This window comes from Episyrphus balteatus, chromosome 1, assembly GCF_945859705.1.
Source record: "Episyrphus balteatus chromosome 1, idEpiBalt1.1, whole genome shotgun sequence".
Taxonomy (NCBI): Eukaryota; Metazoa; Arthropoda; class Insecta; order Diptera; family Syrphidae; genus Episyrphus; species Episyrphus balteatus.
Genome location: NC_079134.1, coordinates 41336791 through 41364770, shown reverse-complemented (window position 1 = coordinate 41364770; position 27980 = coordinate 41336791). Strand labels below are relative to the sequence as shown.

The following is a 27980-nucleotide window of genomic DNA, read 5'->3' as shown; positions in this document are numbered from 1 at the left end:
TATTTTAAGCCGACATTTCACGAGGCGATTTTAGCAGCACGATATGTCACACGGCTTAAGTCGACTAGGATTTTTCTATGGGGATTGTGACTTTAGTTACCTGCGACTTACGTTCACACGAGTCGAAAAGCTTCGCCGCACGGCAAAAATCGACTCGTGAATAGTCGGCGTTAGCGAATGAATGGAAATCCACTCTTAACCTGCAAATTTAAACCACCATTGAGTTGAGTTTAAACAAAATGACAGAATTCATTTAACATAGCTAAAACAAAACGCATAAAAATCGAAGAAAAGGTGTTAAACTGAAGTTTCAAATAGTATTTTGTCCATATAGCTTCACATAGATAGATTTTTTCAATCTTTTAAAGAAAGAATGTCTCAAGTCTCACCTGCTATTGGCTCTGTTCTGAATACCTAAAGACATTTTAGACCTGTTCATGTTCATAACATAAATCAAGAATTTAGTTCGCAGCACCCTCTTTTTTTTTTAAATACCAATTGAATCAAGTGAAGTTTAAAATATGAGATGAGAAGGAACTCTCCAAAATAAAAAAAGAGGTTGTTCAGTTTCAGAGAGACCCCATGTCGAAAAAGAGACATCATCATGCCCTTGAGCTGTTTGGAGCCTGAGACAAGCTGCCTTTTTTTTTCTTGAATACCCATTTGGATCTTATACAAAGGTCTATATTATATTATATATATACGATACCGGATTGATGAGATGTGAGTTGAACGAAGACGATACAAAAAAAAAAAAGAGTTTAAAACGCAGGTGGAGTTTGGTCGCAGAAGCAAAAGCAACAACAAAAAGAATGATCAAAATGATCTTCTTGTGATGTTGTTGAAGCACTTTGCTCAAGGAATTTGGAAGCAAATTAAGGAGGACCACGGCACAACATTCATCTTATTTTTTTTTTATCAAATAAAGGTTTAGGTTTCTTTGTTGTTGTTATGTTTTTTTTTATTTTCGGTTGTTGAAATATTTAAGATGATGCAGGTAGATAAATATACGATCGTCGTCGCTTAAAAGAACCCAGTTTTCCTGCTCAAAGGAATTTGGTAGGTAAATGTCTACTCATATAATATAGGTTTGGGATTCATTTACATAACTACAAGCTACAAAATATATTTTATTGGATTTTTTTGCTTTTTGTTGTTGTTTGAATTAATGCGTACGCAAAGTCAATGGAAACGGAATTCCTTTTCTTTATTTTTTTTTTAACTTGTTGAAGCATATGTATGGATTGCTGTGTTTAAATGCATTTGCTTTTGTTTGAATTACATAATCTAGAAGACTGATTTTATTTTCTTGTAGCTGATGTAAATTATGAAGATCCTAACAAGAAAAATTAAAATAGTTTTATTAAAAAAGTATTTAACCATAATGCTACTGATTTTTATTTCATGATTTAATGAAGAAAGAGTTCCCAGATGTTCAAAAGATAGATAATAGATAGTTTCGTTGGGCGCCATTTTATGATTTTTGTATAGTTTAACAAATAATAAATTGTTCAACTCTACAAAAAAAAAAAAAAAATAGGCTGTGTTCAGTGCTGAGCTAAATTTTTTGCCAAGTATAGTTGTCATAAAGAGAGCTATAGCATGCTTTAAAATGTTTTAAAATAAGACTGTTCTAGAGACATCAAGGTTATTAATATAGTTTAATGAATAAAGTTAAATATTGGAATGTTACTTGCTTTTTAAGATTTTTTAAATTTTCTTAAATCTCTCATTCACTGTACCAAAACTGAAACAACTGAGAAACATTTAAGTGTATAAGACCTGGAAACTGAGTGATTTTAACAGACAGTTTTAACAAACGGAACTATAAAAAAAAAAATGAACGCGACTTCGCTGAGAATTATTCTTACCTCAAGTAATTTTAATTGTGGTGAGAACATTTTAAATTTAAGAAGTACAAGATTGTTTTTCTGGTAAATGTTCCAAATTGTCTTTTCTCAACACACAGACAAAAAGTAAGCAAACAGAACCGGTTGTAATTTAGTTCAGTATTAGCCGAGTTCCCTTAATAAGAGCCTTTTGTTCCTTTCGGTGGTGACAAAAGAACTACTAGTAGTTTGCTAGATGAGCTTAAATAGTTGAGTAAATGTACTAGATTATCTAATCATGAGTAAACTGCCACCTCCAATAGAACGGGACTAATGTGTTGATCGTTTTTCTAGATCTACTTATTAACTACTCATGAGTACCTCCTGAAAAGGAACGCAGCTAAAAAGTATTGTTCACTCAAGAAAGCATTGCCAGACAGACTAGATAATTAATTTCAAAATTAATTATTCTTCAAAAAATTTAAAAAACCAAAGAAACACTTTAAAAGAAACAAAAAGAAAACCTTAAAGCCCAAGACATAAAAAATATGTAAATTTTGTAATAGTAACCCATCATGCATTTATGCAACCATAAAAGAAGAACACCTTAAATCAATTCCTTTTCAAAAAAAACAACAAAAAAAAAATTAATAAATTCAAAATCGAAACATAAAATTTGAACCTATAATGCTACCGATTGCGTGTTATGTGAGCACCTAAATGCACCCAGTACAACAACGCGGCACAACAGTTGTACCAGCATAACAAAAAAAAAAAAAAACACCACAAGGCACTGAGGGAAATTCTTTAGAAAATGATTAAATGCCTTTTCAAAGTTCAAGTTATCGATAGAGATTAATCAAAGCCACATTCCAATTCCAAGTGCATTGGCTGGTTGCTATATTACTGCCCATTAAATGGACTTTGTAGATTAGAAATTAATTCCAATTAATTTTCCTGTTATGTTCTTTTTTTTCTTGATTTTTTTTAAATAAATGATTGTGTATACAATTTTATTTCATTTTCTATGAATTTTGTGGAGAAATATCTTTAGGTGGAATTTTTTTATACTGTGAAATGTGGAATGCAACATTTTGACTTTGACATAAGAGAGCGCAGTGCATATGCAAATAAAAATGCTAATTAACTGCAAAATGTATTCAAGTGTGACGTTTTGTTAATTTTGTTTGATGTTTAAAGTGTATTCGCACTCAGATATTTCCATACCGGATGATATGATGGGGTTTCCGTTTACGTTGCAACTAAACGACAACGTGACGGATTGTTGTCAGTTTATTTTTGATCAAAATGTTAATGCTTTAAATGAAAGTAAGATGGATGAATTCATTGTGCGGTCGCATTAAGAATTCTTATGGAAATCATATTCTTAGAATAGTAAGACGTGTAGTAGAATATAATTTCTGAGTTTAATGCATAACTATGGTATGAGTTAGCAGGAATGTCAATTTAAAGACAGAAATGTCAATTTAAAGATCTATGAAACTTTTTGAAATAAAAAAAAACTCTTTTCCCATCGTAGAGTTGTAACGAATTAAAGTCGTTAAACTTTCAGCCAATTGACGTAAGTGTGTTGAAGATACAACATGTGTTAGTTCATGTACGTAGACATTCATTTTCAAAAAAAAAGTGGCGCCCAACGAAAATCAAATTACTATAAACGACGATAAAACGACAAAAAAAACTGGCGCCCAACGAAAACCAAATTACTATAAACGACGACATATGAACAGGTGCATCGAAACGTTTGTAGATATATTATAACCCTGACCAATTCCACTCCCAAAGATCCGTATAACAGTTTTATTTATATTAATTACTCGTAGTTCTATAACAAAATATAAACAAAAAAATATAATCTTACTCCACCTCTGGCGCCATGATTCTCAACCATCATAATCAATTTCAAAAGTATTTAGCTCGGGGCTCATATTTTGCCTTGATTTTCCACACTAGAGCTCGTTTAAGCCACTTTATCCACCTTTCAATAAGCCTCACTTAATCATAATCACTTGCAAAATACTACACCCAATTGGAATGAAAGTAAAAATTCATGTTGAACCAGCTTTAAGAGCGACACTACAACAACAACAAAATGGAAATCGATTGCAATTACTCAAAATCCCAAAGTGACATACTTTATACTTTATATTATTGTATTTCTTTTGAAATGGAATTTCTTGTCATATAATAACATATCGTCATTTTTTTCCGGAAATGGAATTCCACGCCTCTTGCAACAAATTAGGCTTATCGTTTATGTTTCTGCTGATGTATACTCGTAAATATATTATGGGGACAACAACTTTCGATTTTGTATTTTTTTCGATAACCAATTAGTCAACAGAGAGTGAGAGAGATATTGTCATTGGAATTTATTTCTTTTTATCTTAACATGTACGTTGACATTATTATAGGAGTAGTATATTGTAAGATCATGAACAAATTACAACGAGATGTTGAATAGATGTTTTTCCCAATTTATAGATAATAGATTTGGAATTGATGATCGTCATTGAAAATTGATCATCAGGGGGAAAATAGTTTGTAAACTATTTCTCATATGGGTGAACTTTGTGGCATTTGTTTAATTGATTTAATGGAATGTCAAGTTTTTGTTTTGAAAGTTGAAATAAAATAGCTATTTGATTATCCGGTGGGAATTTTTTTTTTAAATACGTCAATGGAATTCATTTGACGTTATTTAGCTAGTTCTCCCACAAAAACTGAGATTTTATCAAACATGATTATTTGAGTTATTATATTTTTTGGACTTGGGTTAAGAGTTATTTAAGTGTTAATCTTCTGATGTCTATGGATATAATATAATCTAATTTTAGATCATGAATTTTAAAACGTTTAAAAACTTGTTTTCCTGCCGGACTATTGTTGCCCAATCTTTTATTGCTCATTCTTAAACACATCTCACTTGGATTCTTGCCTTTAAAAAAAAATCCACAAAACATTTAAGAAATGTTGCCCAATTGTAAACAAACAAACCTTTTCACTGAATAGACGCGTTCCTTTGGAGTTAATATAGCACTCATGAGTAATTGAGTAGAAATTTAGTACTACATAAGATTATATTATCATCGACTCAAGAATTCAAAGCTTTTGCGTACTTTTCAATTCTGTGAGAAAATTGTATCCGTTTGTTTAAATTTGAAAGATTTCACATTTATGTTCAGGAAGAGAAGTACCCAAACAGACCTTATCATACAATGGGGCTTTTCCATTTCTTTCTTATTTGTCAATCTGCACTGGTGAAGAGGTTAACAAACATTTTTTTCCAATGCTAATTAACACCAAAAAAAAATCTATTTTTCAGTACCAAAAACGTTTGTTTATATTGTCATCAGCTCAGAACTCACATTAGTTTACTCCTGAGTAAAAATCTAGTACAACAAACTGTTATACTAGACACTGTTATATTCGAATATCCAGTGTTTTATAGAATCTAGTGTTCTAATGTGAGAAACGAACAAAGTTCTTTTCGTTCTGTCAAATAAAAAGAATGAGTGAAACATATCTGTTACACTGTTATCTGTTTAAATGTCATTTCCCAGTGATGGGTCGATTAACAAAAAATAGTCGATATTTTTTGCCTAAAGAAGTGATCTAATCTGATACAATAGAATGATAAAAATATTGAATTTAGTAAAAGTTCGAATTTTCAGGAAATCATCAAGTATGCAACTGAAGTATTTCGAGCAACACAAAAAGTTGAGGGCCCACTTTTTAAGCGTTAAGCCTGGTACGCAGTTCGCGCTAAATTATAGCTCTAAAATCGAAAGAAGTGGAAAAGATTAAAATCTTGTATTCCTTTGGCTTTTTAGCTCCCATACAAATTATCGAAAAAAATTATCCGAACTAAAACGTATCCCATACAATTATCGATAACTTGTATGGGAATTTTATCTTCGATTAAATTTAGCTCGATCGAGATAAATTTTAGCTCCCTTACAAATTATCGAAAAATTTTAGCCGAGCTAAAATGAATTCCATACAAGCTCGATCGTCGTACCAGGCCTTAAGCTTTGTACGCAGATAGCGATAACTTTTAGCTCCCATACAAATTATCGAAAAAATTTAAAAAAAATTTACCACACCACTATTTTTCTAAGTTATACATTGTTTCTCTAAAATATCCTCCAAATTAAAGAAAAATATCACACACCAATAAAGACAAATGAAACCACATAAATATCTATGCTAGCCAAATCAAGTAATAAATCAACAAATTGATTTTATTCGAAATAAAACAATTTTAATGTGTAAACGTCATCTCATCATCTCATTTGATTATATTCATGTCATTATGCCTAGACATCATTATCATCTTCGTCATTGAAATAGATTTTTAAATTAGAAAAGAATTCGAAGAACCAGCACAAATCAAACTTAGATCAACGACAATTAAATGAAAAAAAAAAAAAAAAAAACAAAAAACCACTCGGACCGGTAAAAGTTTCTTCGAAGTTTACGCGCGCAAAATTCCAAACAGCACCATCATCATCATGATTCGAAGCAAAGCAACAGCATCAAGCTCTCTCTCTCTCTCTTCTTCTTATTTTTTCTTGTTTCTTACTCTACTCCATTTCCAGGTATCAATAAAAAATCGTTTTTCGATTTCTTAAAAATTCCAAAACATACAACACAAAAGTTGGTAGAATTAAAAAAAAAAAACTAAAAAAAACAAAAAAAAATTCAAGTCAGAAATATCTAAAAAGCCATCCAACAGCAAAAGAATGTATCCAAATTGCCCCAGGCCGCATCTACCATTCTCCATTCTGGACGAGTGGCAACACCATTGCCATTGCGAGTGAGCATGGCAGCAGCAACGTATAGAGAGTGTGGTTGTAGACCGCGGAACAACTGGTATGTTTCCTCTCTCTCATCCCACAACCGCGATGTGATGGTCCACAAACAGCACCCATCATTATCATCCTTCTCTCGTAAAACTTCTATAAATGAAAGATCTTTGCCAAGAGGAATATCCGGTTTTTTTTTTTGTTATTTTTGACTCCATCTTTTTTTTTTTTTTTTTCTTTATTTGTTGGTCAAGAATTTTTGGATGTTTTTTTCTTATATTTGTTGTTGTTTTAAGGCATATATAAATATGTGTTGGAGTTGGAAGACTGTGGTGCGTTCCCGGTTCCCGCTTTAACTTAACCTTTCCGAATGGATGGAGATACATTTAAAGAAGCTTTATAGGACTGTGGCTGGCTGGTTGGTTGGAGACGACCAACCGACCGACGCGCAAACGATGATCATGATCATTATGATGATCTCTGATGGCGGATGGTGAAAATCGAGCCCATCCATTGCATTGGAATGTCAGATGCTATGCCATGCCTTGAAGCATGCCACAATGTACCTATACGTATTGTAAGAGGTACCTTTTAGATGCTTATATTTATATAAGAAAAAATTCATATGAAAAAAAAAGAGACAAGGAACTTGTGAAGAGATACATATACAATACATTGAGATTTTACAGCACAACCTTGAACAATATTTATGCTGGAGGCATAAAAGAATCAAAGTAGAAGGACGATGGACATTTCATCAGCACTTCTACTTGATGGTTTGAATTCAATTAAACTTGTATAGGACCTGTCAAGGAAGTAAAAACTAATTCATTCGGAAAGGTAGGAAAAAAAAAAACAATCAAATCTTTAAAATAAGATCAGATCAGAAAAATTAGCAAACAAATTATGATGTCCCTTAAAAGTGAAGTGACAAATTGAATCAACAGCAAACGAACAGAGCTTTCCCTAGACTTTATTGTGAATAGGCCGGAAAATGATCGTTAGGAGCGTCATAGCTTATTGAACAATCTGTCTCTGTCGGAAATACTCATTGAATATTTACACAAAAAATACTCGAAGCAAATGTCACTTTGACAGATTCTTAATCAATTTTATCGCATATAAGACTTATTTAAGAACTGTATAGATCGATGTTTTGTCATAAGAATACTTCAAAATCATTTCAAATTGACTTCATTTCTTTGTACTTTGTATGTTTTTATAACAGTTAAAGCGTATAACAGTTAAATGTTTCTTGTCTTTCTCGTTTTTTTTGTACACTTTTTAATATGGATTTATTAATGGAAGGTAACAGTATGTAGTTTTAAGAGGCAAGTTGCATATTGGCATGTTACATATTTTAAGTATAAAGTGTGAATGGACAAGAAGTGTCAGAAGGCAGACAACTTGAGTTGTTGGCTAGAATAGATTTCTGATTGACCCATTCATTTTACAATGTAACGTCACAGTAAGCAAGTAATTAAAGAAGCAGAAGCTCAGGTATTTAGTTGGGTTTAAATTATGTGCAAAAGGGAAGTAAGCGAATTTGTCAAAGTCAAATATGACAACCTTCACTTTGAAGAACCTGACAGATACAATTTTAAATTTAATAAAACACGGGTTTTTAATTAATTTTCCTATGAATTTATTGGCTAAAATGTTTGCTGACTGTTTAAAGACTTTTGTTAAATTGATTTATTTTGTATTAAAAAATTACTTAACAGTTCCGATATAGAAAAACAAATGTCAGTGTCTTCAAAGTGAACAATTTGACGTTTGCTTAAAAGCCCTATTTGAGACTTCAGTGCAATTTACATTTTGACATACACACGAAATTATGTCAAAAAACCTTAATTATGACAAAATGGTTTAACTCTCTCGGACGAAATTCCTGCCAATGAAAGTAGGTCAATATAAATCAATGGCATACAAAATAGTTTTCTAATAACTTCAGTTTTGGTCTCTACAGAAAGCCTATTTCAATAAGTTAGCTACATAAACATTTCCGTTGCTTCCACTCTTTTAAAAAAAAGAAAGAAGAAAATAATAAAAAACTTTGAGAACCTTCCAAGTTTCCAAAATTATGGTGAGATTTTATTCAAGACGTCATGTCATAAAATACGAAAGATACACACTATATAATGTTTGCATCAGACAGGATGGTCTTTTCTTTTTATATTTGCTTATATAAGACCTTATAGGAACTAAGAACAGGATAATGGATACAAAGCAAAACAAGGTAAAATGAAATACTTCAGCAGTTAGACGAGAAGCAAGAATTTGATAAAGAAGACGAAGCAGACGGAAAAAGGGAGAGAAAGGGAGATAGAGAGAGAGACAGAAAAATTTTAAGATTGTTATCTTCAAATCCAAAAGAATCTTCTTCGTTTTGTTCTTATTTTCTTTGACATTCAGGCTTCAGGAGGCACGTTGCCTGCTGGCCCTTTTTTTATGGAATAAAGTGAAACAGGAGTGTGTTCCGAAACACAATCTCTTCCTTGAGCTATCTTTTCTTCTTTTTGTTTTCTCCTTCTCACTCTTTCACTCGCTTTCTCTGTCTATAGAATCTGATGCTTTTGCGCGTACGACGACGTGCTGTTGCATACTTTATTTTATTTGATGATTTTTCGTGAAGATATACCTACATTTGACAGAAGAAGGGGGCATGCGAAACGAAAAATGATGATGATGGTCATGGTACAAGACAAACGTTGCAATATACAAACATTTTTGTATAGCATGTGCCTGAGTTTGCCTGCTTTGGAAGACTAAGAAGTGTCTTACGTTATCCTCCAACTTTATTACCCTCGACAAACAAACAAAGTTATGTTAGTCTTTGTCGAATGGATTTTTTTGTTTTTTTGTATAAGGTATTATTATTTTATTTTGCCTTGAGACAACATACATTTTGAAAAAACAGAGAAGAATCAAACGATTGAACTTCTACTAGTTTAGAAAAGTTACCTATTTGACAGGAGAGATGGATTTACTAAATGTTTTTTTTTTCTAATTTTATAAATTGTGACAAAATAAGTGAAATAATGAATTCCACAAGTCTGGTTCCTTTTATCATGCTTCATTATGCAACAAGAGTAACAAAGCTCGATCGCATTTTAAGAATAAAAGTTGTTCAACACAAACGACTACCAACGATAAAAAACGCCATCGATTTTGTATGGACAAAATTTGACATTACATTAAAACCTGAACGTCAACGTTCCAGTTTGGAATTTTTTTTGTCGTCGATTTGGGACAGCTTAAAAATGAAAGACAAAGCCTTTATGACCGGTTTTATGTCTTTTAAAATTAAGTTGGTTCATTCTATAATAAAAGCTGGGTTAGTCAAATGAAGGTAGGTATCTAAATGTCATTTTGACACAAATTTTTACTCTGATACAAACGCCGAGTAAATAGTAAAATTTCAAAAAATTGTCAATACACTGCCATCATAAAACAACGTAAAATCAATGAAAAACACATTGATTTAACTATTATTCGGAATGATTTTGCGTTGAAGATGAACATTATAAAATCAACATGTAAAAAGGTTAATTTTTGATGGTTTCGTATCTTAAAGTCACATAAATGAAAGTAGTTCATCTTTGCAAAAAATACTTTTCAACTTCAATTTATTTTTTCCCTTACAACTTTGGTAAAATGACATTTAGCGGAAGTGTACTGTTTTATACGCAAACTACGATTAAATGCATAGATCTGTTTGTTTACTGTTTTATTTTCTTTCACGGTGAAATCTACTCAAAATGTACTTGATTTTATCAGCTTAGACACACGTTTATAACACAATGTGATGTTTATTATAACAGTTTAAAGACATCTACTGATAAAATAGAAGATTAGTTTAAATTAAGTGTAATATCGAAAAATACGTGAGATTTTTAATTTTTTTTGCATTAAGAACTTTTGTAGAAATGATCTTTTAGCACAGAAAATGCGTGGCTTGTAGTACTATATCTACTGATCATCTACTCATGAGCAGTCTTATCACTTCCAAGAAAACGCTGCTAACTAAGTATAAAGTGGAGACTTTCCTAAATAATCTGGTACATTTTTAAAGTACCTAATTTAAAGTCATTACTCGTTAGTCCTCATTAAAATTGAATAGAAATCAAGCCAAATAACTTTTCTTAAAGTTCTCACTTTGTTAAAAAAAAAACCCAACAAATCATACTTCCATAGCCGTGCAACATCTGCCACCATTGAAAACACATCACATTCCACACAAATTTTGTTGTTTTATTTTTTTTTTTTTTTGTATAACAAAACTTCATTTCTCAAATAAAAGTAGCATCCAAAAGATAATAAAAATAAAATGAAAACAACAACATATATATTCTTCCAAAACCAACCACATTCCATCGGAAATTCCATGCCCCTTGGGCTATAACAACTTAAAGAGAAACATAAAACTAAAAAAAAAAAAAAAAAAAACAAATTGATCTCTGGTCTATCTTGGTCTTTTGAAGGCTCTCATTTAGAATTTCAAAAAATAAAGAAGAACTAATAAGTATAATAATTTCAATCTAAAGCCATCAAATCATAAAAATTATTATTATATTCCAGCAGCAAAACAACAACAAAGACAAAAAAAAACACCCAACGACTTGTTGCTAACAAATTGAAGCATGCTGGTGGTGTTTTTTTTTTGTGCTGCGTTCTTAAAAGCCAGGTTTACAGACGCGTGATTTTCCTTAGATCACAGGCTTAAAGAATTCTATATGAATAAATATAAATTACTAAATAAATATCAGAAGAAAAAAACTTTAGTTCAGGTACACTGAAAGAAAACTACCAGATTTATTTCTTTTTTGATATGTACAAAGTTTTGGTGTTGTTCTGCATTCAGCAAAACTATGCACAAAGACTTATATAAAAGTTCAGAGTAATGAGGTTTTATTTAAAGCGTTTAACTTTCACAAATAAAATGAGTTCTTATTTGAAAATCACAGTAAATAATTCAGTGAGCAAAATCGATCATTGTACCACTTTATTTGATGAAGTCTCCACTACTTTATGAATAATCGAAGATATTACCTAAGAATTGGTACACTGAGTTTTTTTGTGCTTCTTTGTTCAGGCATCTTTTATTTCAACGTGAAGCTGCTCCTGTTTTGTGTCTTATTTCTGTAACTGAAGAAACTCTCCAAGGATTTTATTCTCTTCGCTGTCAATTAGAAGACCAGAGAAACCATGTTTTTACTATCAACTAGAATTAAATTTATGGAGAGTTTTTTCTTTGCAGTTAAGACCTTGAGTATCAAAACAAAAATTTTATTGAACAAATGGTGAAGTAGTATTTTTTGTTGTTGTTATTTCGTAATAAAAATGTATTGAAACAAATAAAGTACAAACAAAACTAAATTTTTCTTAAAGTCTCCACTAATTTTTCATACACATTTGATGATTGCTTGAATATTTTTGGTTAAGTTCATGCTTTACGACCAAGAGTAGGTATAACAGAAAAAGCAAAAAAATTTAAGTGGAGAGTCTGTCGTTAAAATTTTACATGAAATGAATAAATGTCGCCTTTTTTGTGCTGATTTTTCAAAGTCTCCAAAAATGACGAAATCATTTTCTTATATAGTCAGGGACAAGCGACAAATATTACTTTGTCCTAATGGAGATGGGGTACAAAAGTTAACTTCTTGTTTTGATCGAAGTCTCCAAAAATTCTCTTTATATTCACTTGTGGAATTGGAGACAAGTAGAAAATGTTATTTTTCTATCAAAAAGCAAAAACATTTAAATTTTCGTCACGTCTTTTGTGCTAATTTTTTAAAGTCTCCAAAAATGTCGTTATCATTCTCTTATACGTTTGGAGACCACCGACAAATGTGGATCTGTTAAAATGACGATGGGGTAAACAAAATGATACTGATAACAATATTTTTCAAAGTCTCCAAACATTTTGTTAACCTTTTCTTGTCTATAGTGTGGAGAGTTTTTCCTTCATCATTAATTCATACAGGATTAGTCATTAGTCAAATACTCTTATGTAAACCTACGTGTGAATAATTTCTCTAAGTGTAATCTGATAATCAAAACCAAAAAAAAAATAAACACAAAAAATCATAAGAATGTCTCAAAAGAAGCATCAACCAATTCAAAAATGCAATAACAACAACAAAAAAAACAAAATCTACAAAAAAAAAACATGGACAAAAAAAGAAGAAGAATTCTAAAAAAGCCTCAGGAAATTCTTCTGCAAGAACAGGAAAATGACGTGGACGTGAACGTGAACATGGCAGCAGTTGCAGAAGCAGCAGCAAAAGATACATCCATCGGATGCGGCGGCTAGCGGGCGGTTGTGTATAGTGTGTGGATATGTAATGGTAAAATATAAGACGACCGATCGATGTAGAGATGGTGGCGGCGGCGAACGGGGTGGTGGCTCGCGGTGGGGTGGAGATAGCGTGGCGCGGCAAAAGCCGAGAGATGGAATTCCTTAAGTAATATCGGTACGGCTACCTGAATTACTGAACACGCGTCTTATGTCTTTCAATCTCCTTTGTGGCTCCATGACTGGTTTATTTATTATATTTTTCGTTGATGTTGAGATGGAGGTTGTCTTCTTATGCTTTGTTTTTTTTTTTCTTATTTTTATTTTGTAGATATAAAATGTAGGTAGGTATAGGTATGTAGGTATATTTATAAATAAATTTTTTTTTGTCCAAAGGCTCGATAAATTTATATCCTTTTTTTTTCAAGCTCTGTGCAGTTGGTTGGTTGTTGTTATTTTTAGTTTTATGTAGAGTTTTACGTTCGTTTTTTTTTTTTTTTGTTGTTTGTTGTAAGTTGTTTGTCTACATTTTTTTTGCGAATGCAATTTAACTAGCAACATACCTGTGTACTGCACAGTGGGGCCAAACTTGGAGCTTATAAGTTCTTTGATGCTTTGATCCAACAGACATAAAAAAAAGTCTCCAAAAAATCCTGTTTAATTGCTTAGAACATATGAGTACCGAAAAGTTTTTGAATGTAATCCCAGAGTTCTCCAAAGGTCCACAAACTCAGAGACCCCTTGACCCCTTTTTTTATCGAAAAGACCCCACTGTCAAAAAGATCAACAACATTTTATAGCGCATGCTTCTAGGTTTTTTTTGCGAGCTGGTTTTTTTTTTGTCGATTGGTAAGTTACGAATTTTTGTTGTTCTCATTCTTATTTTTCGCTCTAAGAAAAGTATTTTTTTTATATATGCACATATTGGCAACTTTGCTAGGTTCTTATAAAAACACAATACACTCAAAATAAGAGTTAGAGAAAGGAGCTATTCTGATGGCATAAGAGATTCTGCAATAGGAGGTATAGGTCTTTATCTACAGGTATAGACTTTACCTGGGTAAAAAAAAGACCCAGGGACAGGCAAGGCATTATATTGTTGTAACTCTGGGCCTGTTGCACGCGCTAAAGTTTTTGGAGCCGTGAAGATTGGAGCAATAACAAACAACAACAACGAAAAACTTTGTGTTGTCTTCTTCGTATTTTTTTTTTTGGCTGTTGGACTGGTTGACTTGGAGGAAGGAGTTTATACGTGTTTGTGTGTGTTGTTTTTTTTTTTTGAGACCCTGCAGACAATCCAAAGGATGCCTGATGCCAGATTAGGGTTACTTTAGTTTGGTTCGTTTTTTTTTTTTTTTGTCTTTTCTACATTTTTCAGGTTGTCGTACTATTCTTCGTTCTTATTTCTTCTCTCTCTCTCTCTCTCTTATCTCTCTAAACATTCCTTTAATTTATTCTATTTTAACTTTTGCACGAAAAAAGACACAATTTTGGGTTAAGGTATTGTTTTTGCAAAAAAAAAATCTTTGGGTCGTAAAATTTAAGAAGCCCTGATTTCGCAAGCCAGAATTCAGGAGAAATACTCTTGGGGAACTCGTTAAACCATGTTCAAAAACCTCTTTAAAAGGAACTTTGAGGGAGCACATTCCTGAATAGGGCTGGCTAAAGAGAAGCTTGTTGATTGATGCCCAAATCTACAATGGATTGTAGCGTAACCAACTTATGGCGTTGCTCATTGTTATCAAGTAAGTAAGTAAGGAAGCAGCATTGGGGGAATCTTAAGGAAAAATCTGATGTCCCCAACATGCAAATCGAAGAAAGACACTTTCGAAACTTTCCAGGAGAACCTACATATACCCAAAGGTCCAGGTGCGAACATGCGTTTTTTTTTTTTTTAACGCATGATGCAGTCATTTTATTCTGCAGGAACAATACACAAGTGCGTTGACGCTGCGTCAATCTACTGATTAATGTTATCACTCGTGCGGTGACGTTGAGGAAAAAAAAATCTTTTCTTGACCAGCGGAAAATTCCGCCGCATGCTACGTGCAGCTTTAATTCTGCGGTATAATTATAATAGTACGGCGTTGGTCAGGCGGAACTCTGCAGAGCTATTACATTAGAGCTGAAAAAAGGAATGGAATTCCACCGAATCATCGTCACAAGGTTTTTCAAGTGTCTTTGGGTGGAATTCCGCAGAGCGAAAAATGGAATTATGCCCGAATTCAAAATTTTAAAAAACATCTTAATCAATTTTTTTTTGGATAAAAGGTTAGGAACCCATTGAATTTGCGTTTCGAAAAAAAGCAATATATTAAAACCTGCTCAATCAAAAAGGCATCAGAAAAACTGAAAGATGGAAAAGCTTATGGGCTATTATGTAACAGTCTTGTAAATTTTTGCGGAATTTGGGAAGTGCTGGATCGAGTACATCTTCGGAAACCGTACCCACTCACAGGTGTAGTTAAGTTCCTATGGCCTTATAGGGATCACCCATGGACTTTGTAGGTAAGTAACTTAGTCCGGGTCACCTTATCAAATGCCAGTAAATTACGTCCAACATTTTGTGGAACTAGTTCATGGTTCTTGACTTTAAAAATAAAAATCAATAATCTTAAAAAAGTCATAACTTGATATAGGCTCTTAGTCCTTTGGTTTTGGTTTTGACAACAACTTCATGCGACCTATTCGTGTATTTTAGTAATTTCTTTGTTTTTGAATGTTGTTGGTCTTTTGGTTGTGCTGATTTTGTTTGTTTGTTTCATGTGGTTCGGTTATGACTTGAAGTTTTGCTTGTTTTTTTTCGTTCGTTTGGGTTTCTTAAACTTATACTGAGCGCGCGCCCACATTGTCTTTGCGCTGGTTGAGATCATTTTTATTCGAATAGAACAAAAAACTAAAGAAACAAAAAATCCAAATTGTATCTTATAGATATACGTCTCTATATAAACGAATAAACTTTATATAGAAAATACTTAAAAAATATAAAATGCCAAGAGATGTTGGTATAGTAAAGTATCGGTATGTTGTCGTCTGCATATACAGCAGCAAACAATATAACGTGCACATATAAAGTGCACATGGTCAATTTAATGAATGGATTCTCGAATGAAATAAACGAGTATGCTTGGATCAATGGAAATATAAATTGGAATTCCACATTTTTTTTTTTTTTTTTTTAATTTTTTTTCTACCTCGATTCAGATTCCTCTTACTCTCCTCATTTCCTTAAAAGAGCACCTCGGCACTCTCACCCCATCAACAACATAAATATGGTGATGGTGGATAGTTGTGTGTGCTCTGGCTGCTGCTACTCTTGGTGATGGCAATATAGTTGGCTTCTGGCTTTTTTAGATAGTTTGTCTTGGGGAAGAGAAAGTCCATGGATGTTGTTGATGTAGCTAAAGCTAAAGCCTGTCAGTTTTATGAGATGTTAAAAAAAAAAAAAAAAATAATAAAGAAGTTTCTAGAAGTTGAAGTCCAAAAACTTGTATATTTTGAATTTTGTGTTGTGTATTCGCGGTTTAATCTTCTTATCAGCTTAAGGTGCATTTTTTATATTAAATTTTAATATATAGACGCTCTATTGAAATTCCATTGGACTTTTAGGCTTTCTTCACTTATTCTTTTACATTTAGTTTACATTAAGTCTATTTATACCATCCTTAGGAACAATGCTCAGTTCTTAATTAACGTCCATTTTAGAGGCTCAAGGACTTTAGACTTCATCGAAAATAGGCCTTCTGTGCCATCAATCAACTGGGAAAAAACCAATGGTTTTGCCGATTATTTGTAACTCATTTTCAACCAAATCTATAAGCGTTCTTAGCTCTCAGGATCCCTACAAAAAGTAGGCTTACCTATTGAGTTAGATCAGAATGTTCTGAAGAGACATCATTGATTCCGATCACTACCTGGCAGTAGCCAGTGACCATCACCAATAAAGAGAATGTCGGAAGACTACAATCGCAAGAGATTGCCAGGTTTTTTTTTCGGATAGCGTCTCAAATAACCTCTTAAGAAGTCCTACGCCAGCAGCAAGTTTAGACAACCAGTGACAGCATTGCCAAGAAGCGAACAATCAAAAATAGTAGTAGAGTCGCAAGCGGTCCTGAGAATTTGATGAAATCAATTCTAGAATCTCTTTTATGGCAATACGAAACCAATTGCTCCCAAAAAAAAAGACAGACGCTGAAGGCCAAAATTTCCGTCTCCCCGGATTAGGCGAAGTGAATAAAGTTATATCATAACTTAAGTCCAATAAATGACGGCTTTGCTGGCAAGCTGTTTAAAAAAGCAGCTGTTTAAAGCAGACTCTGAACTGCGCCAACTTCAGAAGAACTAGTCTCCTTAAAACCGCATAAAAATTAACTCTGTCGAAATATATGAACTACTTAAGTCGTTCGTCAACAATGTGATAGGTAATTACATATTAGTGTGGCTTTAAACCAGAAAAGTCAATTTCAAGGCCGCATATGACATTTTCTACTGAGACAAGCTGTATAGCGTTATATATGTCTATTTTAAGCATTCCCACCAAGTTCAAGCTTCAGGGTCGACAAAGAGCTTACCGATACCTTTGATGGCAAAAAAACTTTTTGGACAAGGCCTTGAAAAGAATAATACAGAATTCTAACGTCAGCATCAGAGGCAACATATTTCAAAAGACCGGCCAGGTTGGCCGGCACTAAAATCCAACAAACGATAACTCTTTGAAGGTCTAGTAAGTTGACCAAAAAAACCTTGTAATTTGTAAGTTGAAGAAGAAATATTTTTTCTTGGAACTTGGTGAGTCTTATGGGCTTAAGATAGAGATGATTTCCTAGAATTTAAACGAAAAAAATAAACAAACGTAGCCAAATATTATTCACATATAAAAACGGTCTTTGTCTGTAAATAATTTAGCTACGTTTAATTCGTTTTTCGTGAAACATCAAACACAAAAACATCAACTTAAAGCCCTTGCAACTCACCAAGTTATAAAAAAAAATTGATTCTTCAACAAGATCACTGGAAAACGAGCGTGAGTATTTTCTCTCCCTTATTTTGGAATGGCCGATTACAGCAATTGTAGTGAGTGTCAAAAAAATCCTTCTGAATTGTTTTCCATCATAACTAAAGAGGCCTCCGGACAAAATTTTGAGAAAAACGAGAAATTTGGAAAATTTCTGCACAGTTTGTGTGGTCCACAGAAAACTTATCGTAAAAAACTAATTTGATAATGAAAGATTGACATTTAATCTAAAATATAATCTAGCCACATTTTTATTTTTTTAAATTTTATTCATACCTTATTTTAATATTTCAGTAACAGTTTTTTGCAAAATAGTCCAAAACAACTTTTTTCTTGCATAGTTTATGAGAAACTGAAGTGGAAAACACATATGATATATATGTCAATTTAAAGGTAATGAATAAAATTAGAATATGGTCGGAGCGGATTTTTCATTTTTGGCCCTATTTTTGAATAATCATTTCATGAAAAACATCAAAATTGCTCATTTTCTAATGCATTTTTAAATGTGTAGTAACATGAAAAAAGCAATATAATTTTCCCCAAATGACAAGATACCTTCTTTAATTGAATCAACAAAAAAAAAATTAATCAAAAAGCTACTTATTATTGAAAATAACACAATTAATAAAACTCTATGTTTTTATCAAAAAGTCGTTACTTTCTGTTAACGGCTGATTTTAATTCATCGATTTACCACCACGGATGTTTTTTCGAAGATACCTCTTTTTTTGTTGGAAGTTGGAACATAAACAAGTTAGAAGTAAGAAGATACAAAAAAAGAAGTATGACGATAGAAAAATGTTGAAGTGATAGGTGGATAAAAAGGTTATTTTTACTCCTTGGGATTTATTTCTTCTCCAAAGAAGGTCTAGTATGATCACATTAAATTATCACCACCTAAACTTGTAAATTATGTAACTGCACCGTAGCCAAATTTACCATTTATTAAAATTTTGTTCAATTTTCTTATAATTAAGTCTTTACTTTTGAATTAAAAACCTTTGCAAAAAAAAATTCCATCTAATTTCATTTTTCCTTCACTTGTTCGCAAGTGCAAAAAAAAAGAAATAAAGCTAAAACTTGCGCGTTCACAACCATTAGCCCCAATAAAATATGCATATAATTTCCACTTAGTACATCCGCTCATAACTTGTTAGAAGCATACATTCAAACTAACAAGTATGTATGCATTTCAGAAAAATCAATGCATGTATCCGATTTCGAAAAAAAAAAATCTATATATCTACAAATATATGCACAAAAGTGACCGATAACGCAAAACATGGTGAGCGCGGTGTAGCAATAGATTTCAAATAAAAAAAAAAAAACAAAAACGAAAGAGTTCAACAGCAAACTCGAAGATAGAATACTTCCATAATAATATAATCATATATAGAGAGAGGTAGTGGATTGCATATAATAATGTTGATGGCGGCATTTTTGGGGGGATTTGAGAGGGGGAAAATGGATTGTGTGTGAAACTTTCTCCGATAATTTACTCTTTGGTTAATTATTTTATGTATTCACAAATACACACAAACGCCTATAACAAGTTCAAAAAAAAAAAAACTAAAACAAGAAGCACGCACAAAAAATGATAATCATGCTACGATATCAATGCCTAACACTATTCATTAATTAAATTATATGGCCTTAAGAGCTTTATTTGGACTATAGGTATAATATCATGGAGTTTTCTTTCTTTTATAATTGGTATATATTTTAGAGGGTTTTTTTATTAAACTTACCTATAAGTACTGCTAAACCGAAGAGTTCGGTGTCTAGCATTCCTTGCGTTGCAAAATGTAGGCATGTTTGTGTGTATACTTCTCTGACTCGACTCTTCGCATCGACTAGGAAGTATAATGTTCTGGGTTGTTGTGTTCCTAATAATCTGAAAATGTAAAACAAAAATATATATAAAAGGTTTAGTTAAAAGAAATTAGAGATGTATTTTGGATGAAGTATTAATATTTTACCTTAGAGCTAAAAAACGGGAGCCCGGTGATAGTTGTTCGGCTGATGACGCGCATACTTCTAATGGCGCGCTGACGGTACAAAAAGCTCGCATGCTGCATCATTCATTACTAACTGCGATTTGCTGTCGGAAATATTTTCTAGAAAAAAAAAAATTCAACAATACAAATAAGAATGGAACTTATTTTTTTATTATAAGAGAATTTTAAAATAATATTGTTTTAATAATTGTTAAAATTAAAAATGAATTTCTTTAAACAAATTCTATGAAACGTTTTAAATACCAAGTAGATAGTATTATACATATCTTCAAAGGCACATAAAACTTTCTATTGTATCTTCAAAGGTTCTCTACTAGGTTATCTACTTTTTTATATTAAAGTCGATGTCACTTTTATCTGGGTTTCAGGTAATAGATACAAAAGGACCAGCGAATGCAATAGGAAGGCAGGGATTACCCTTTCATGACTCAATTGAGGTTAGAGTACAAATTTCGCCCAAAGTTTTGTTTTTAATAATAAATTTTAAATATGAAAACGAAATATTTTCCATTTTCTTTGACAAGTGAAAAGGCAAAGTCGGGCATTTCCATAACACCTTTTTTCTTAGATGTAAGAAGGAAATGGTTGTTTTTTGTTAACCTTCTCTATCAACTATCACTATTCTTACCTTTTTAGAATGAGGAAACAATTATTTTAAAAGTCAAAATCATGTAGGTGGATAGTTTGAGTTCCAGGCATTTTTTTTTTATCAAAACAGCTTAAAATGAAATTGTGTATCATTTATTGATTAAAATAATAGGTTGTAATAGGATATAATCAAGGGGCACGGTAGTGCCCAGCCAAGTTCTCTAGCAACTTTGGCACTACACCCTTATTTACAGGAAACAACTCAGGCCATTTTCGACCCCCCTCTAACTTCCACACCAAAGATGCTAGAAATTTCAAACTCACTACATTTGTTGAGCTCGTAAAAACCAAACTCCTCACAAAATTTCAGCCTCCTACGATGAGTAGTTTCTGAGATATAGGGCTTCAAAAATCGCAAAAACCGTAACTGACTCACTGACTCACTGACAGATCATCAAAATTATGGAGAACTTCCCGATATCGTAGAAACTTGAAATTTTACACGGTGATAGGACTTGTGGTGTATACAAAGGAAAAAATCGAAAATTTGAGATTTTCAATTCAGGGGGCGTGGCATCCGCCCATTTCCGCTGAATTTTCATCATATATTATAGAGCACTTCTGATTATCGTAGAATCTTGAAATTTGGTAGAATAGTAGAGCTGGTAGTTAATACAAAGGAAAAAATTTAAAACTTGAGAATTTCAGCCAGGGGGCGTGGCAACCGCCCATTCCCGCTGAATTTTCATAAATTATTATAGAGCACTTCTGATTGTCGTAGAATCTTGAAATTTGGTAGAATGGTAGAGCTAATAGTTTATACAAAGGAAAAAATTTAAAATTTGAGAATTTCAGCCAGGGGGCGTGGCAACCGCCCATTTCCGCTGAATTTTCATAAATTATTATAGAGCACTTCTGATTGTCGTAGAATCTTGAAATTTGGTAGAATAGTAGAGCTAATAGTTTATACAAAGGAATAAATTTAAAATTTGAGAATTTCAGCCAGGGGGCGTGGCAACCGCCCATTTCCGCTGAATTTTCATAAATTATTATAGAGCACTTCTGATTGTCGTAGAATCTTGAAATTTGGTAGAATGGAGGAGCTGGTAGTTTACACAAAGGAAAAAATTTAAAGTTTGAGAATTTCAGGCAGGGGGCGTGGCAACCACCCATTTTCACTGAATTTTCATCAAATATAGAGATTTTATATTCTACAGCCATACCTTGCAAAAAGTAGTGAAATCACAACAAAAACATTACTGTTAAAAAAAGAGCCAAGTTCTCCTATGTTGAAATTATGCTGGCACAAAAAGTACTGAGATGTAAAAGTGTACCAAGTTCTAAAGTTTGGGTTCAAATTCGTATCAATAAAATTTTGATTGTTTACTTGGCAATTTTTGAAATAACTTTAAAAATCGATAATTAAGAAAAATTGTCAAGAGAACAATCAAAATTTTATTGATACGAATTTGAACCCAAACTTTAGAACTTGGTACACTTTTACATCTCAGTACTTTTTGTGCCAGCATAATTTCAACATAGGAGAACTTGGCTCTTTTTTTAACAGTAATGTTTTTGTTGTGATAATATTTTTCAAGATGCATTACAAATATATTTCTTTTGATAAGAAAAGTTTTCTTTTCTATTTTATTCCGTTTACTTACTATACCCAAAAAAGCGTTCCCGGAACAATTTCATAACTCAAAAATTGAATTTCAAATAGCTTTAAAAAAAATTTAAGTCAATTGTTTCAAAATATTTCTCTTTTTGACACCATTTATACATGTCTTGTAAAAAATTTAATATTATTTTTATTAAAAGTTGTCAGAAGAAATATATCGCAATGTAACAAAATGTCAAAATTGTCAACATTATAATCATCTAACGTTCCAATGGAGCTGAAAGAGAAATCATAGCCACCACAGTATTATCACAAAAATATTTCGTTTTATATTGTGAGATGGGGCTCATCGGGATCTTTATGTTTCCTGTAGATAACTGTTTGCTCATACACATTTAAATTATCCTATATTTTTATTCAACTTGATGCAATCAGGGACACCTGAATATTTGTTCAAAAAACTCGTTTTTATAAGCTCGGGTTCTTATAAGCCCGCCTTTTAAGTGCACTGTTTCCAAACGACAATTTTTCGTCTACGCTGTTAGTCTTTGGAATGTTTTACCTGTTGAATTGAGAAGGATAAGCAACTTGCTAAATTTTACAAAAACTTTGAATAATCATTTAAAATGCTGAAATTTTTTAAATTTAATGTTTTAATTTATAAAAAAAAACACTACTTTTAGATTTTTCATTTAAAAAAAAAATTGTATAAATATTTCATATAACCGCATTGTACTTTGTATTTCTTTAAAAACTACAAATGTTTAACTATACTAATGTTTTCTGAATAAATAAATACAAATACAAAATACAAAGATTAAACATAAAAACAATTAGGCCCATTTGCTGAAACGGAACTTAAATCTTTATGTGAAACATAAACCCTAAAGTTCTACATAATCGTTTGCACGAACTTTAACTCGTGTCATAAATTCTTCTAAGTTTAACATAACTTAGGGGCAAGAAATAGTAGAACATAAGGGTTTTATGATCTACATAAGAAATTTTTATTGAGCAAAAAGCCATAACATCCCTTAAAAATGATGTTGTCTATAGCTGCGTTCCTTTGGAAATATTTATCTACTTTTTAGTACTTATAACTACTTTGAACTACTTTGCTATACTGAAAAAGTAGTTCAAAGCAGCTTTAAGTACTAAAAAGTAGATAAATATTTCCAAAGGAACGCAGCTTATAAAATTAACATCAGTAATTGATTAAAGAATGGTGAACTCACTTTTATACGTTAACCATGATACAATTGTTCGCATAAATGTTTACAGAAGTATTTGTCAATTTTTTTTTCATATATTTGTCAATTTTCTGTCACTTAATTGTGACACACAAACACATTTGTAAAAAATTTCCATCACATGAATAATTTTTTTTATCAAATCAAACACACATTTTTTATCAGTTTCACTATATTTAATTAATTTTTGCAATAAAAACCCACAAAATAACAAAATTATTAAAAAATTTCAGCTTAATTGCTCAAAAAAAAAATAAAATTAACTGACGTTTGTATCGATTTGACATTCGAATTTGAAGTTCTCAGCGATTTCTCGCATGAAAGTAAAACATTGCTAGGTTAAACATACATTTTTTTTAACAACTTAGAATAAACTAAGTAAAACACAAGGACTATGTTCGACCTAGCTATGAATCAAATTTATGATCCGTATGAGCAAATGGGCCTTATAGTCTAAGAGCCCACAGCTAATTTTGGAATTGGAACTATAACAAAAATGCGAGTATGCAGTTTTGTAGCCTCATGTGTTCTTATAACGAATTCAAAAGTCTGGCAGCTTTCACACTATTGGATCTTTCCATTGTAACGTATATGAAATTTTTGCATGTTTTTTGGTGTTTGTAATAGATTTAAGTGCCGTAACAGTTTTTAGATCGATTTGCACACTTAGAAATAATTTTATATTATCCCTTCTATGTAATGAAGCGTCCACAAGTCGCAATTTACCAAATATAGTTACTAAAAACTAGATACATATGTAGCGTAACGTATGCGACATTAAGTGCACCACGTTTAAGCGTTTATTTTTACTTAAAGCTTGATGAAAAGTTTGGCTAGGTGAATATCGATTTAGGTTAAGGAGTTAAGTTCGCAAACACTTGTTAACTCTTGACAAAGAGTTTTCTGCCTCTAAAGAAGTTTTTCATTGCAATAAATCCCATCTATTACTCTTTTTCCTAGTTATAAAAAGTTACCATTTTTCATGGAATGCCGTTATTTCAAATTTTTTACACAGTAAGTGATGCTCTGTCATTTCCCCTAAGCCTAAAGACATCAATATTGACGATACGATCAATAGAACTCAAGATATAAGCATTTTAAGTGGCTTTACTTTGGAGACTTTTCTGTTTAGTTTTTTGTTTGTTATTTTGAATTCAAAACTCTCCAAGAAGAAAGCCGATATGGTAAGTTAAAAAACCTTTTATCTTGAGTTCCATTCGTCGCATCGGCAAGGTATTCAGGATTAGGGGAAATGACAGAGTATCAGTCCTTGTATTCAGAATGTGAATTTTTGTTCTTTTAGCTTAATCACTTTAATTGGAAAATTTTAATCAGCATTCTACCCAAGTATGGCTGGAAAGTTTTTATGAAAAAATTACATAAAACTAATTTTTTTTTAAGTAATTGGTTCTTAAAAAATTAAATAGTCATATTTGACTTATTTAAGAGACATAACGCCATAGATTATACAAATATAATGGAATTATGTCTTACCTCAGTGGGTTTTATAACTCAATTTTGACCGTAATGGGACATGGGTCCAAAAAAAATGAATATGTGGAGTTATGTCCCATCTAAATTTTTTTTTTTTTTTTTCAAAAACTGTTTGTTCAATAAAAGTACTAATAATTGTGCAATGATTAGAACTTTGTGTTCTTTTTAAATTCTTAATTCTTAAAAATACGTGTGGCAAATCTTGGAGGGGCTAAAAAAACTAAATATTCGTATCAATTTTATGTATTATAACAGTTTTTCTAATTTATTTGAAATTAGCAAAAATGCTTGTCTTAATTTTTTTTTATATTTTCTGTTTATTATAATTGTTCAAATTTTCAGCAGTTGCCGGTATCATTCGTGACGATAAACAATTTCAGCTCATTAAGAGACTTCATAATTTTATGACTGCTATACCATTAACAATAAAAAAAAAAAAAACTTATCCACGAGCGGAACAAAAATTGTATATTTAGTTTTCGCATCACTGCACTTTAAATTGGTATTTACTGTCAGCCTTGAAAAGCTTTGGAATTAAAACAGAATAAATATAAAATAAAACAACTTCTATAGAACTAAGCACCTTTCAGAACAATATTTTTAAAATCTGATGATAAACAATCAAATTACTGTCTACTTCACTCATTTTAACACTGGGTCACTAACAACATGACATGACGACATTTTGAATTCCCATGTTAACATTCTTGATACATTCATTCATTTTGTTAACAAAAACATGAAAAAAAAAACTACAACTTTCCGCGGTCATAATGGTTCATCACATCACACATAACAAGAAAGTCACACGCATGCCATTGCACTTAGCTCACACTCTAAGCTATGTTTTTTTTTTGCGGTCACAGTCTGATTGAGAAGTTTATGTGATTGGCTGTGGTTAAGCTCACAACACAATGTGAATTCGTTAAAAATAAGAAAAAAACAAAAACTGTAAATAATAGGTAACACATAGTGTAGACTCTTGTCAATTTTGTTTAGAGTCTCTTAAACATGATGATTCATTCAATAACTATGTAAGCAGACAACAAGCACATCATGTAATTTGTAATGAAGTAGTTAAGCTTGATAGACCGCAACTTAAGAAGGCTACCAGGGCCTTATTTTACTTTGAAGGGAAATCGTAGATCAAGGCGCACGATTACAAATTTTTAGGAATCAGAGTAGAGGGATTTGTAGGAGGAAACATGAATTAGACCTTACCTACTGATGCTGAATAAGGTCTTTAGTGAATGTTTTAAAGTGTATCATTCATAATAAGTTAGGTGCTCTAAAAGGTTAAAGCGATGTTCCTCCGGCTTAGATTGAAAGACAGACCACCACACCTCTGTGGCACATAACTCCAGAATTTGATTATGTGTTTATGATCCTCTTTAACAGGGCATAAAACCACACTTTCATTTTTCTTTTTTAAATATCCAATTTCCAAAAAAAGTTAAAGTGTGAAATATTCAAAACGGGAGAACAGAAGGCTGTTTCCACAGCATTATTTATACGTATTTTTCACCTTTGAAGCCTTTGAATATATACTTGCAGGATTTTTTTTACAACAAATCTATAATTGTGGACTTATTTCCCACCTTTTTAAAAAAAAATGAGCAGTCAGTAGTTAACTGCAATTTGAACGAGCCTAGCAGTAGGACTTTAACTGAATAAAATGTTAATTAAATTGATAACTTATATAATTAGTTTTATTGCATCTTTTAGTTTCAGAAATAATATTTAGTAATAAATTGATATAAATTAATTGACTGCATTAGGTATTGTTTGTTACAAAATTGCAATTTCCTTACAGTCAGTAGATATTTTTTTTAGATTGCAACATTAAATTAATATGCTTTTAAGTTTTATGACTTACATTTTAAAGACTTAAGTCAGAAGGTATTCGTAACTGTAAACTAAAATTTTAACTTTATTCTAATAACTTCAGACAATTAATAGGGAATTGATGTGAATGAAGTCCTCAATTTTTTGAACTTATTTAATTCCAGTGATTACGATTTTTATTTTGTTGGACTGTTATTTTGTTTGCAACTTACAAAATTTGCTTTTAACTGAAAAACAATGAGTCAATTAACTAATTTTTTTTTAGAGTCACATGGCTTGAACTCAAAACACTGCAGTAACTCATTCCTTCAACCTTTAATCAAATGCAGCCTACAAATGATTATAGTTCTCAAGTAACTGCAGTTTCCCGCTGATTCGACTGCCTTCAGACTACAATTGATTGCACTGTATAACTGACTGAAATCTCCTAATTGCAGTCTTAAACTGTTTAACTTCAAGGTTCAACCTACTACAGTCATCAGTTATTTATTTATTTAAAGCTGTTAATTGACTGTAATCTTTCATTGATAATTGTTTTTTTTTTGTAATATTTCAACTAACTGTAGTGTTCGTTTTGATAGAAAACTAACAACTAAGTCAAGTCCTTAGACCTCTGAACCTTCTTTGAATAAAAACAAAAACTGTAGTGAATCGACTTTTTTCAGTTGACTGCATTTTTTTGAGTTTTACATTGTGTGAATTCACTGCGATTTCAATAACTGCAGTGTTCAATTCGACTTTTAAACTTTATGAATTTCGAACTGCAAATCAAATAATTTTTGTTCTGTGGTGTGAACCTCAAAAATAGGCTGAATTCGAAATTTTCTCCCATTTCATAAATGATTATTAATTGACTGACTTAACACTAAAAAAAGTGCAGTCAAAAGAGCAGTCAAATAGCCATTTGCTTATTTATAATAAGAATTAACAAAAAGGGTTCTCATCCTCATTACCTAAAGATTTTAATTTTAGAGAAAAGTTTCAACTTTATTTCTAATTGCAGTATTGACGTAAATTGACCTCAGGGACTCGGAAATCACTTTAAAAAAATTACGATGGATACGTTTTCGAAATATGGTTTTTCAAAGTTTTTTGTCGTTGTTCTTCCCAGCATACTTTGTATTCGGGATATATTTTGAGTAGTAAATGACTAATCCGATCAGAAAAGCTGGCGCATGGTAGTGATGGGAA

The 27980-nt window shown here is 31.8% G+C and overlaps 1 protein-coding gene across 3 annotated transcripts in view; it reads right to left on the bottom strand.

Moving 5' to 3' along the window:
• The window catches only part of LOC129921314 (protein expanded), a 55333-nt gene that overhangs the window by 7415 nt on the left and 19938 nt on the right, over window positions 1-27980 (bottom strand). For 2 of the 3 annotated variants that reach the window (XM_056003102.1, XM_056003103.1), the window contains exons 2-3: window positions 19953-20090; window positions 19722-19867 (exon numbers count right to left, since the gene is read on the bottom strand). In XM_056003102.1, coding sequence (XP_055859077.1) covers window positions 19722-19867; window positions 19953-20044 — 238 coding nt within the window. In that variant the 5' untranslated portion in view covers window positions 20045-20090. Of the gene's footprint in view, window positions 1-19721; window positions 19868-19952; window positions 20091-25527; window positions 26047-27980 lie in introns of those variants that run through there. The other variant, XM_056003104.1, reaches the window with a different exon arrangement.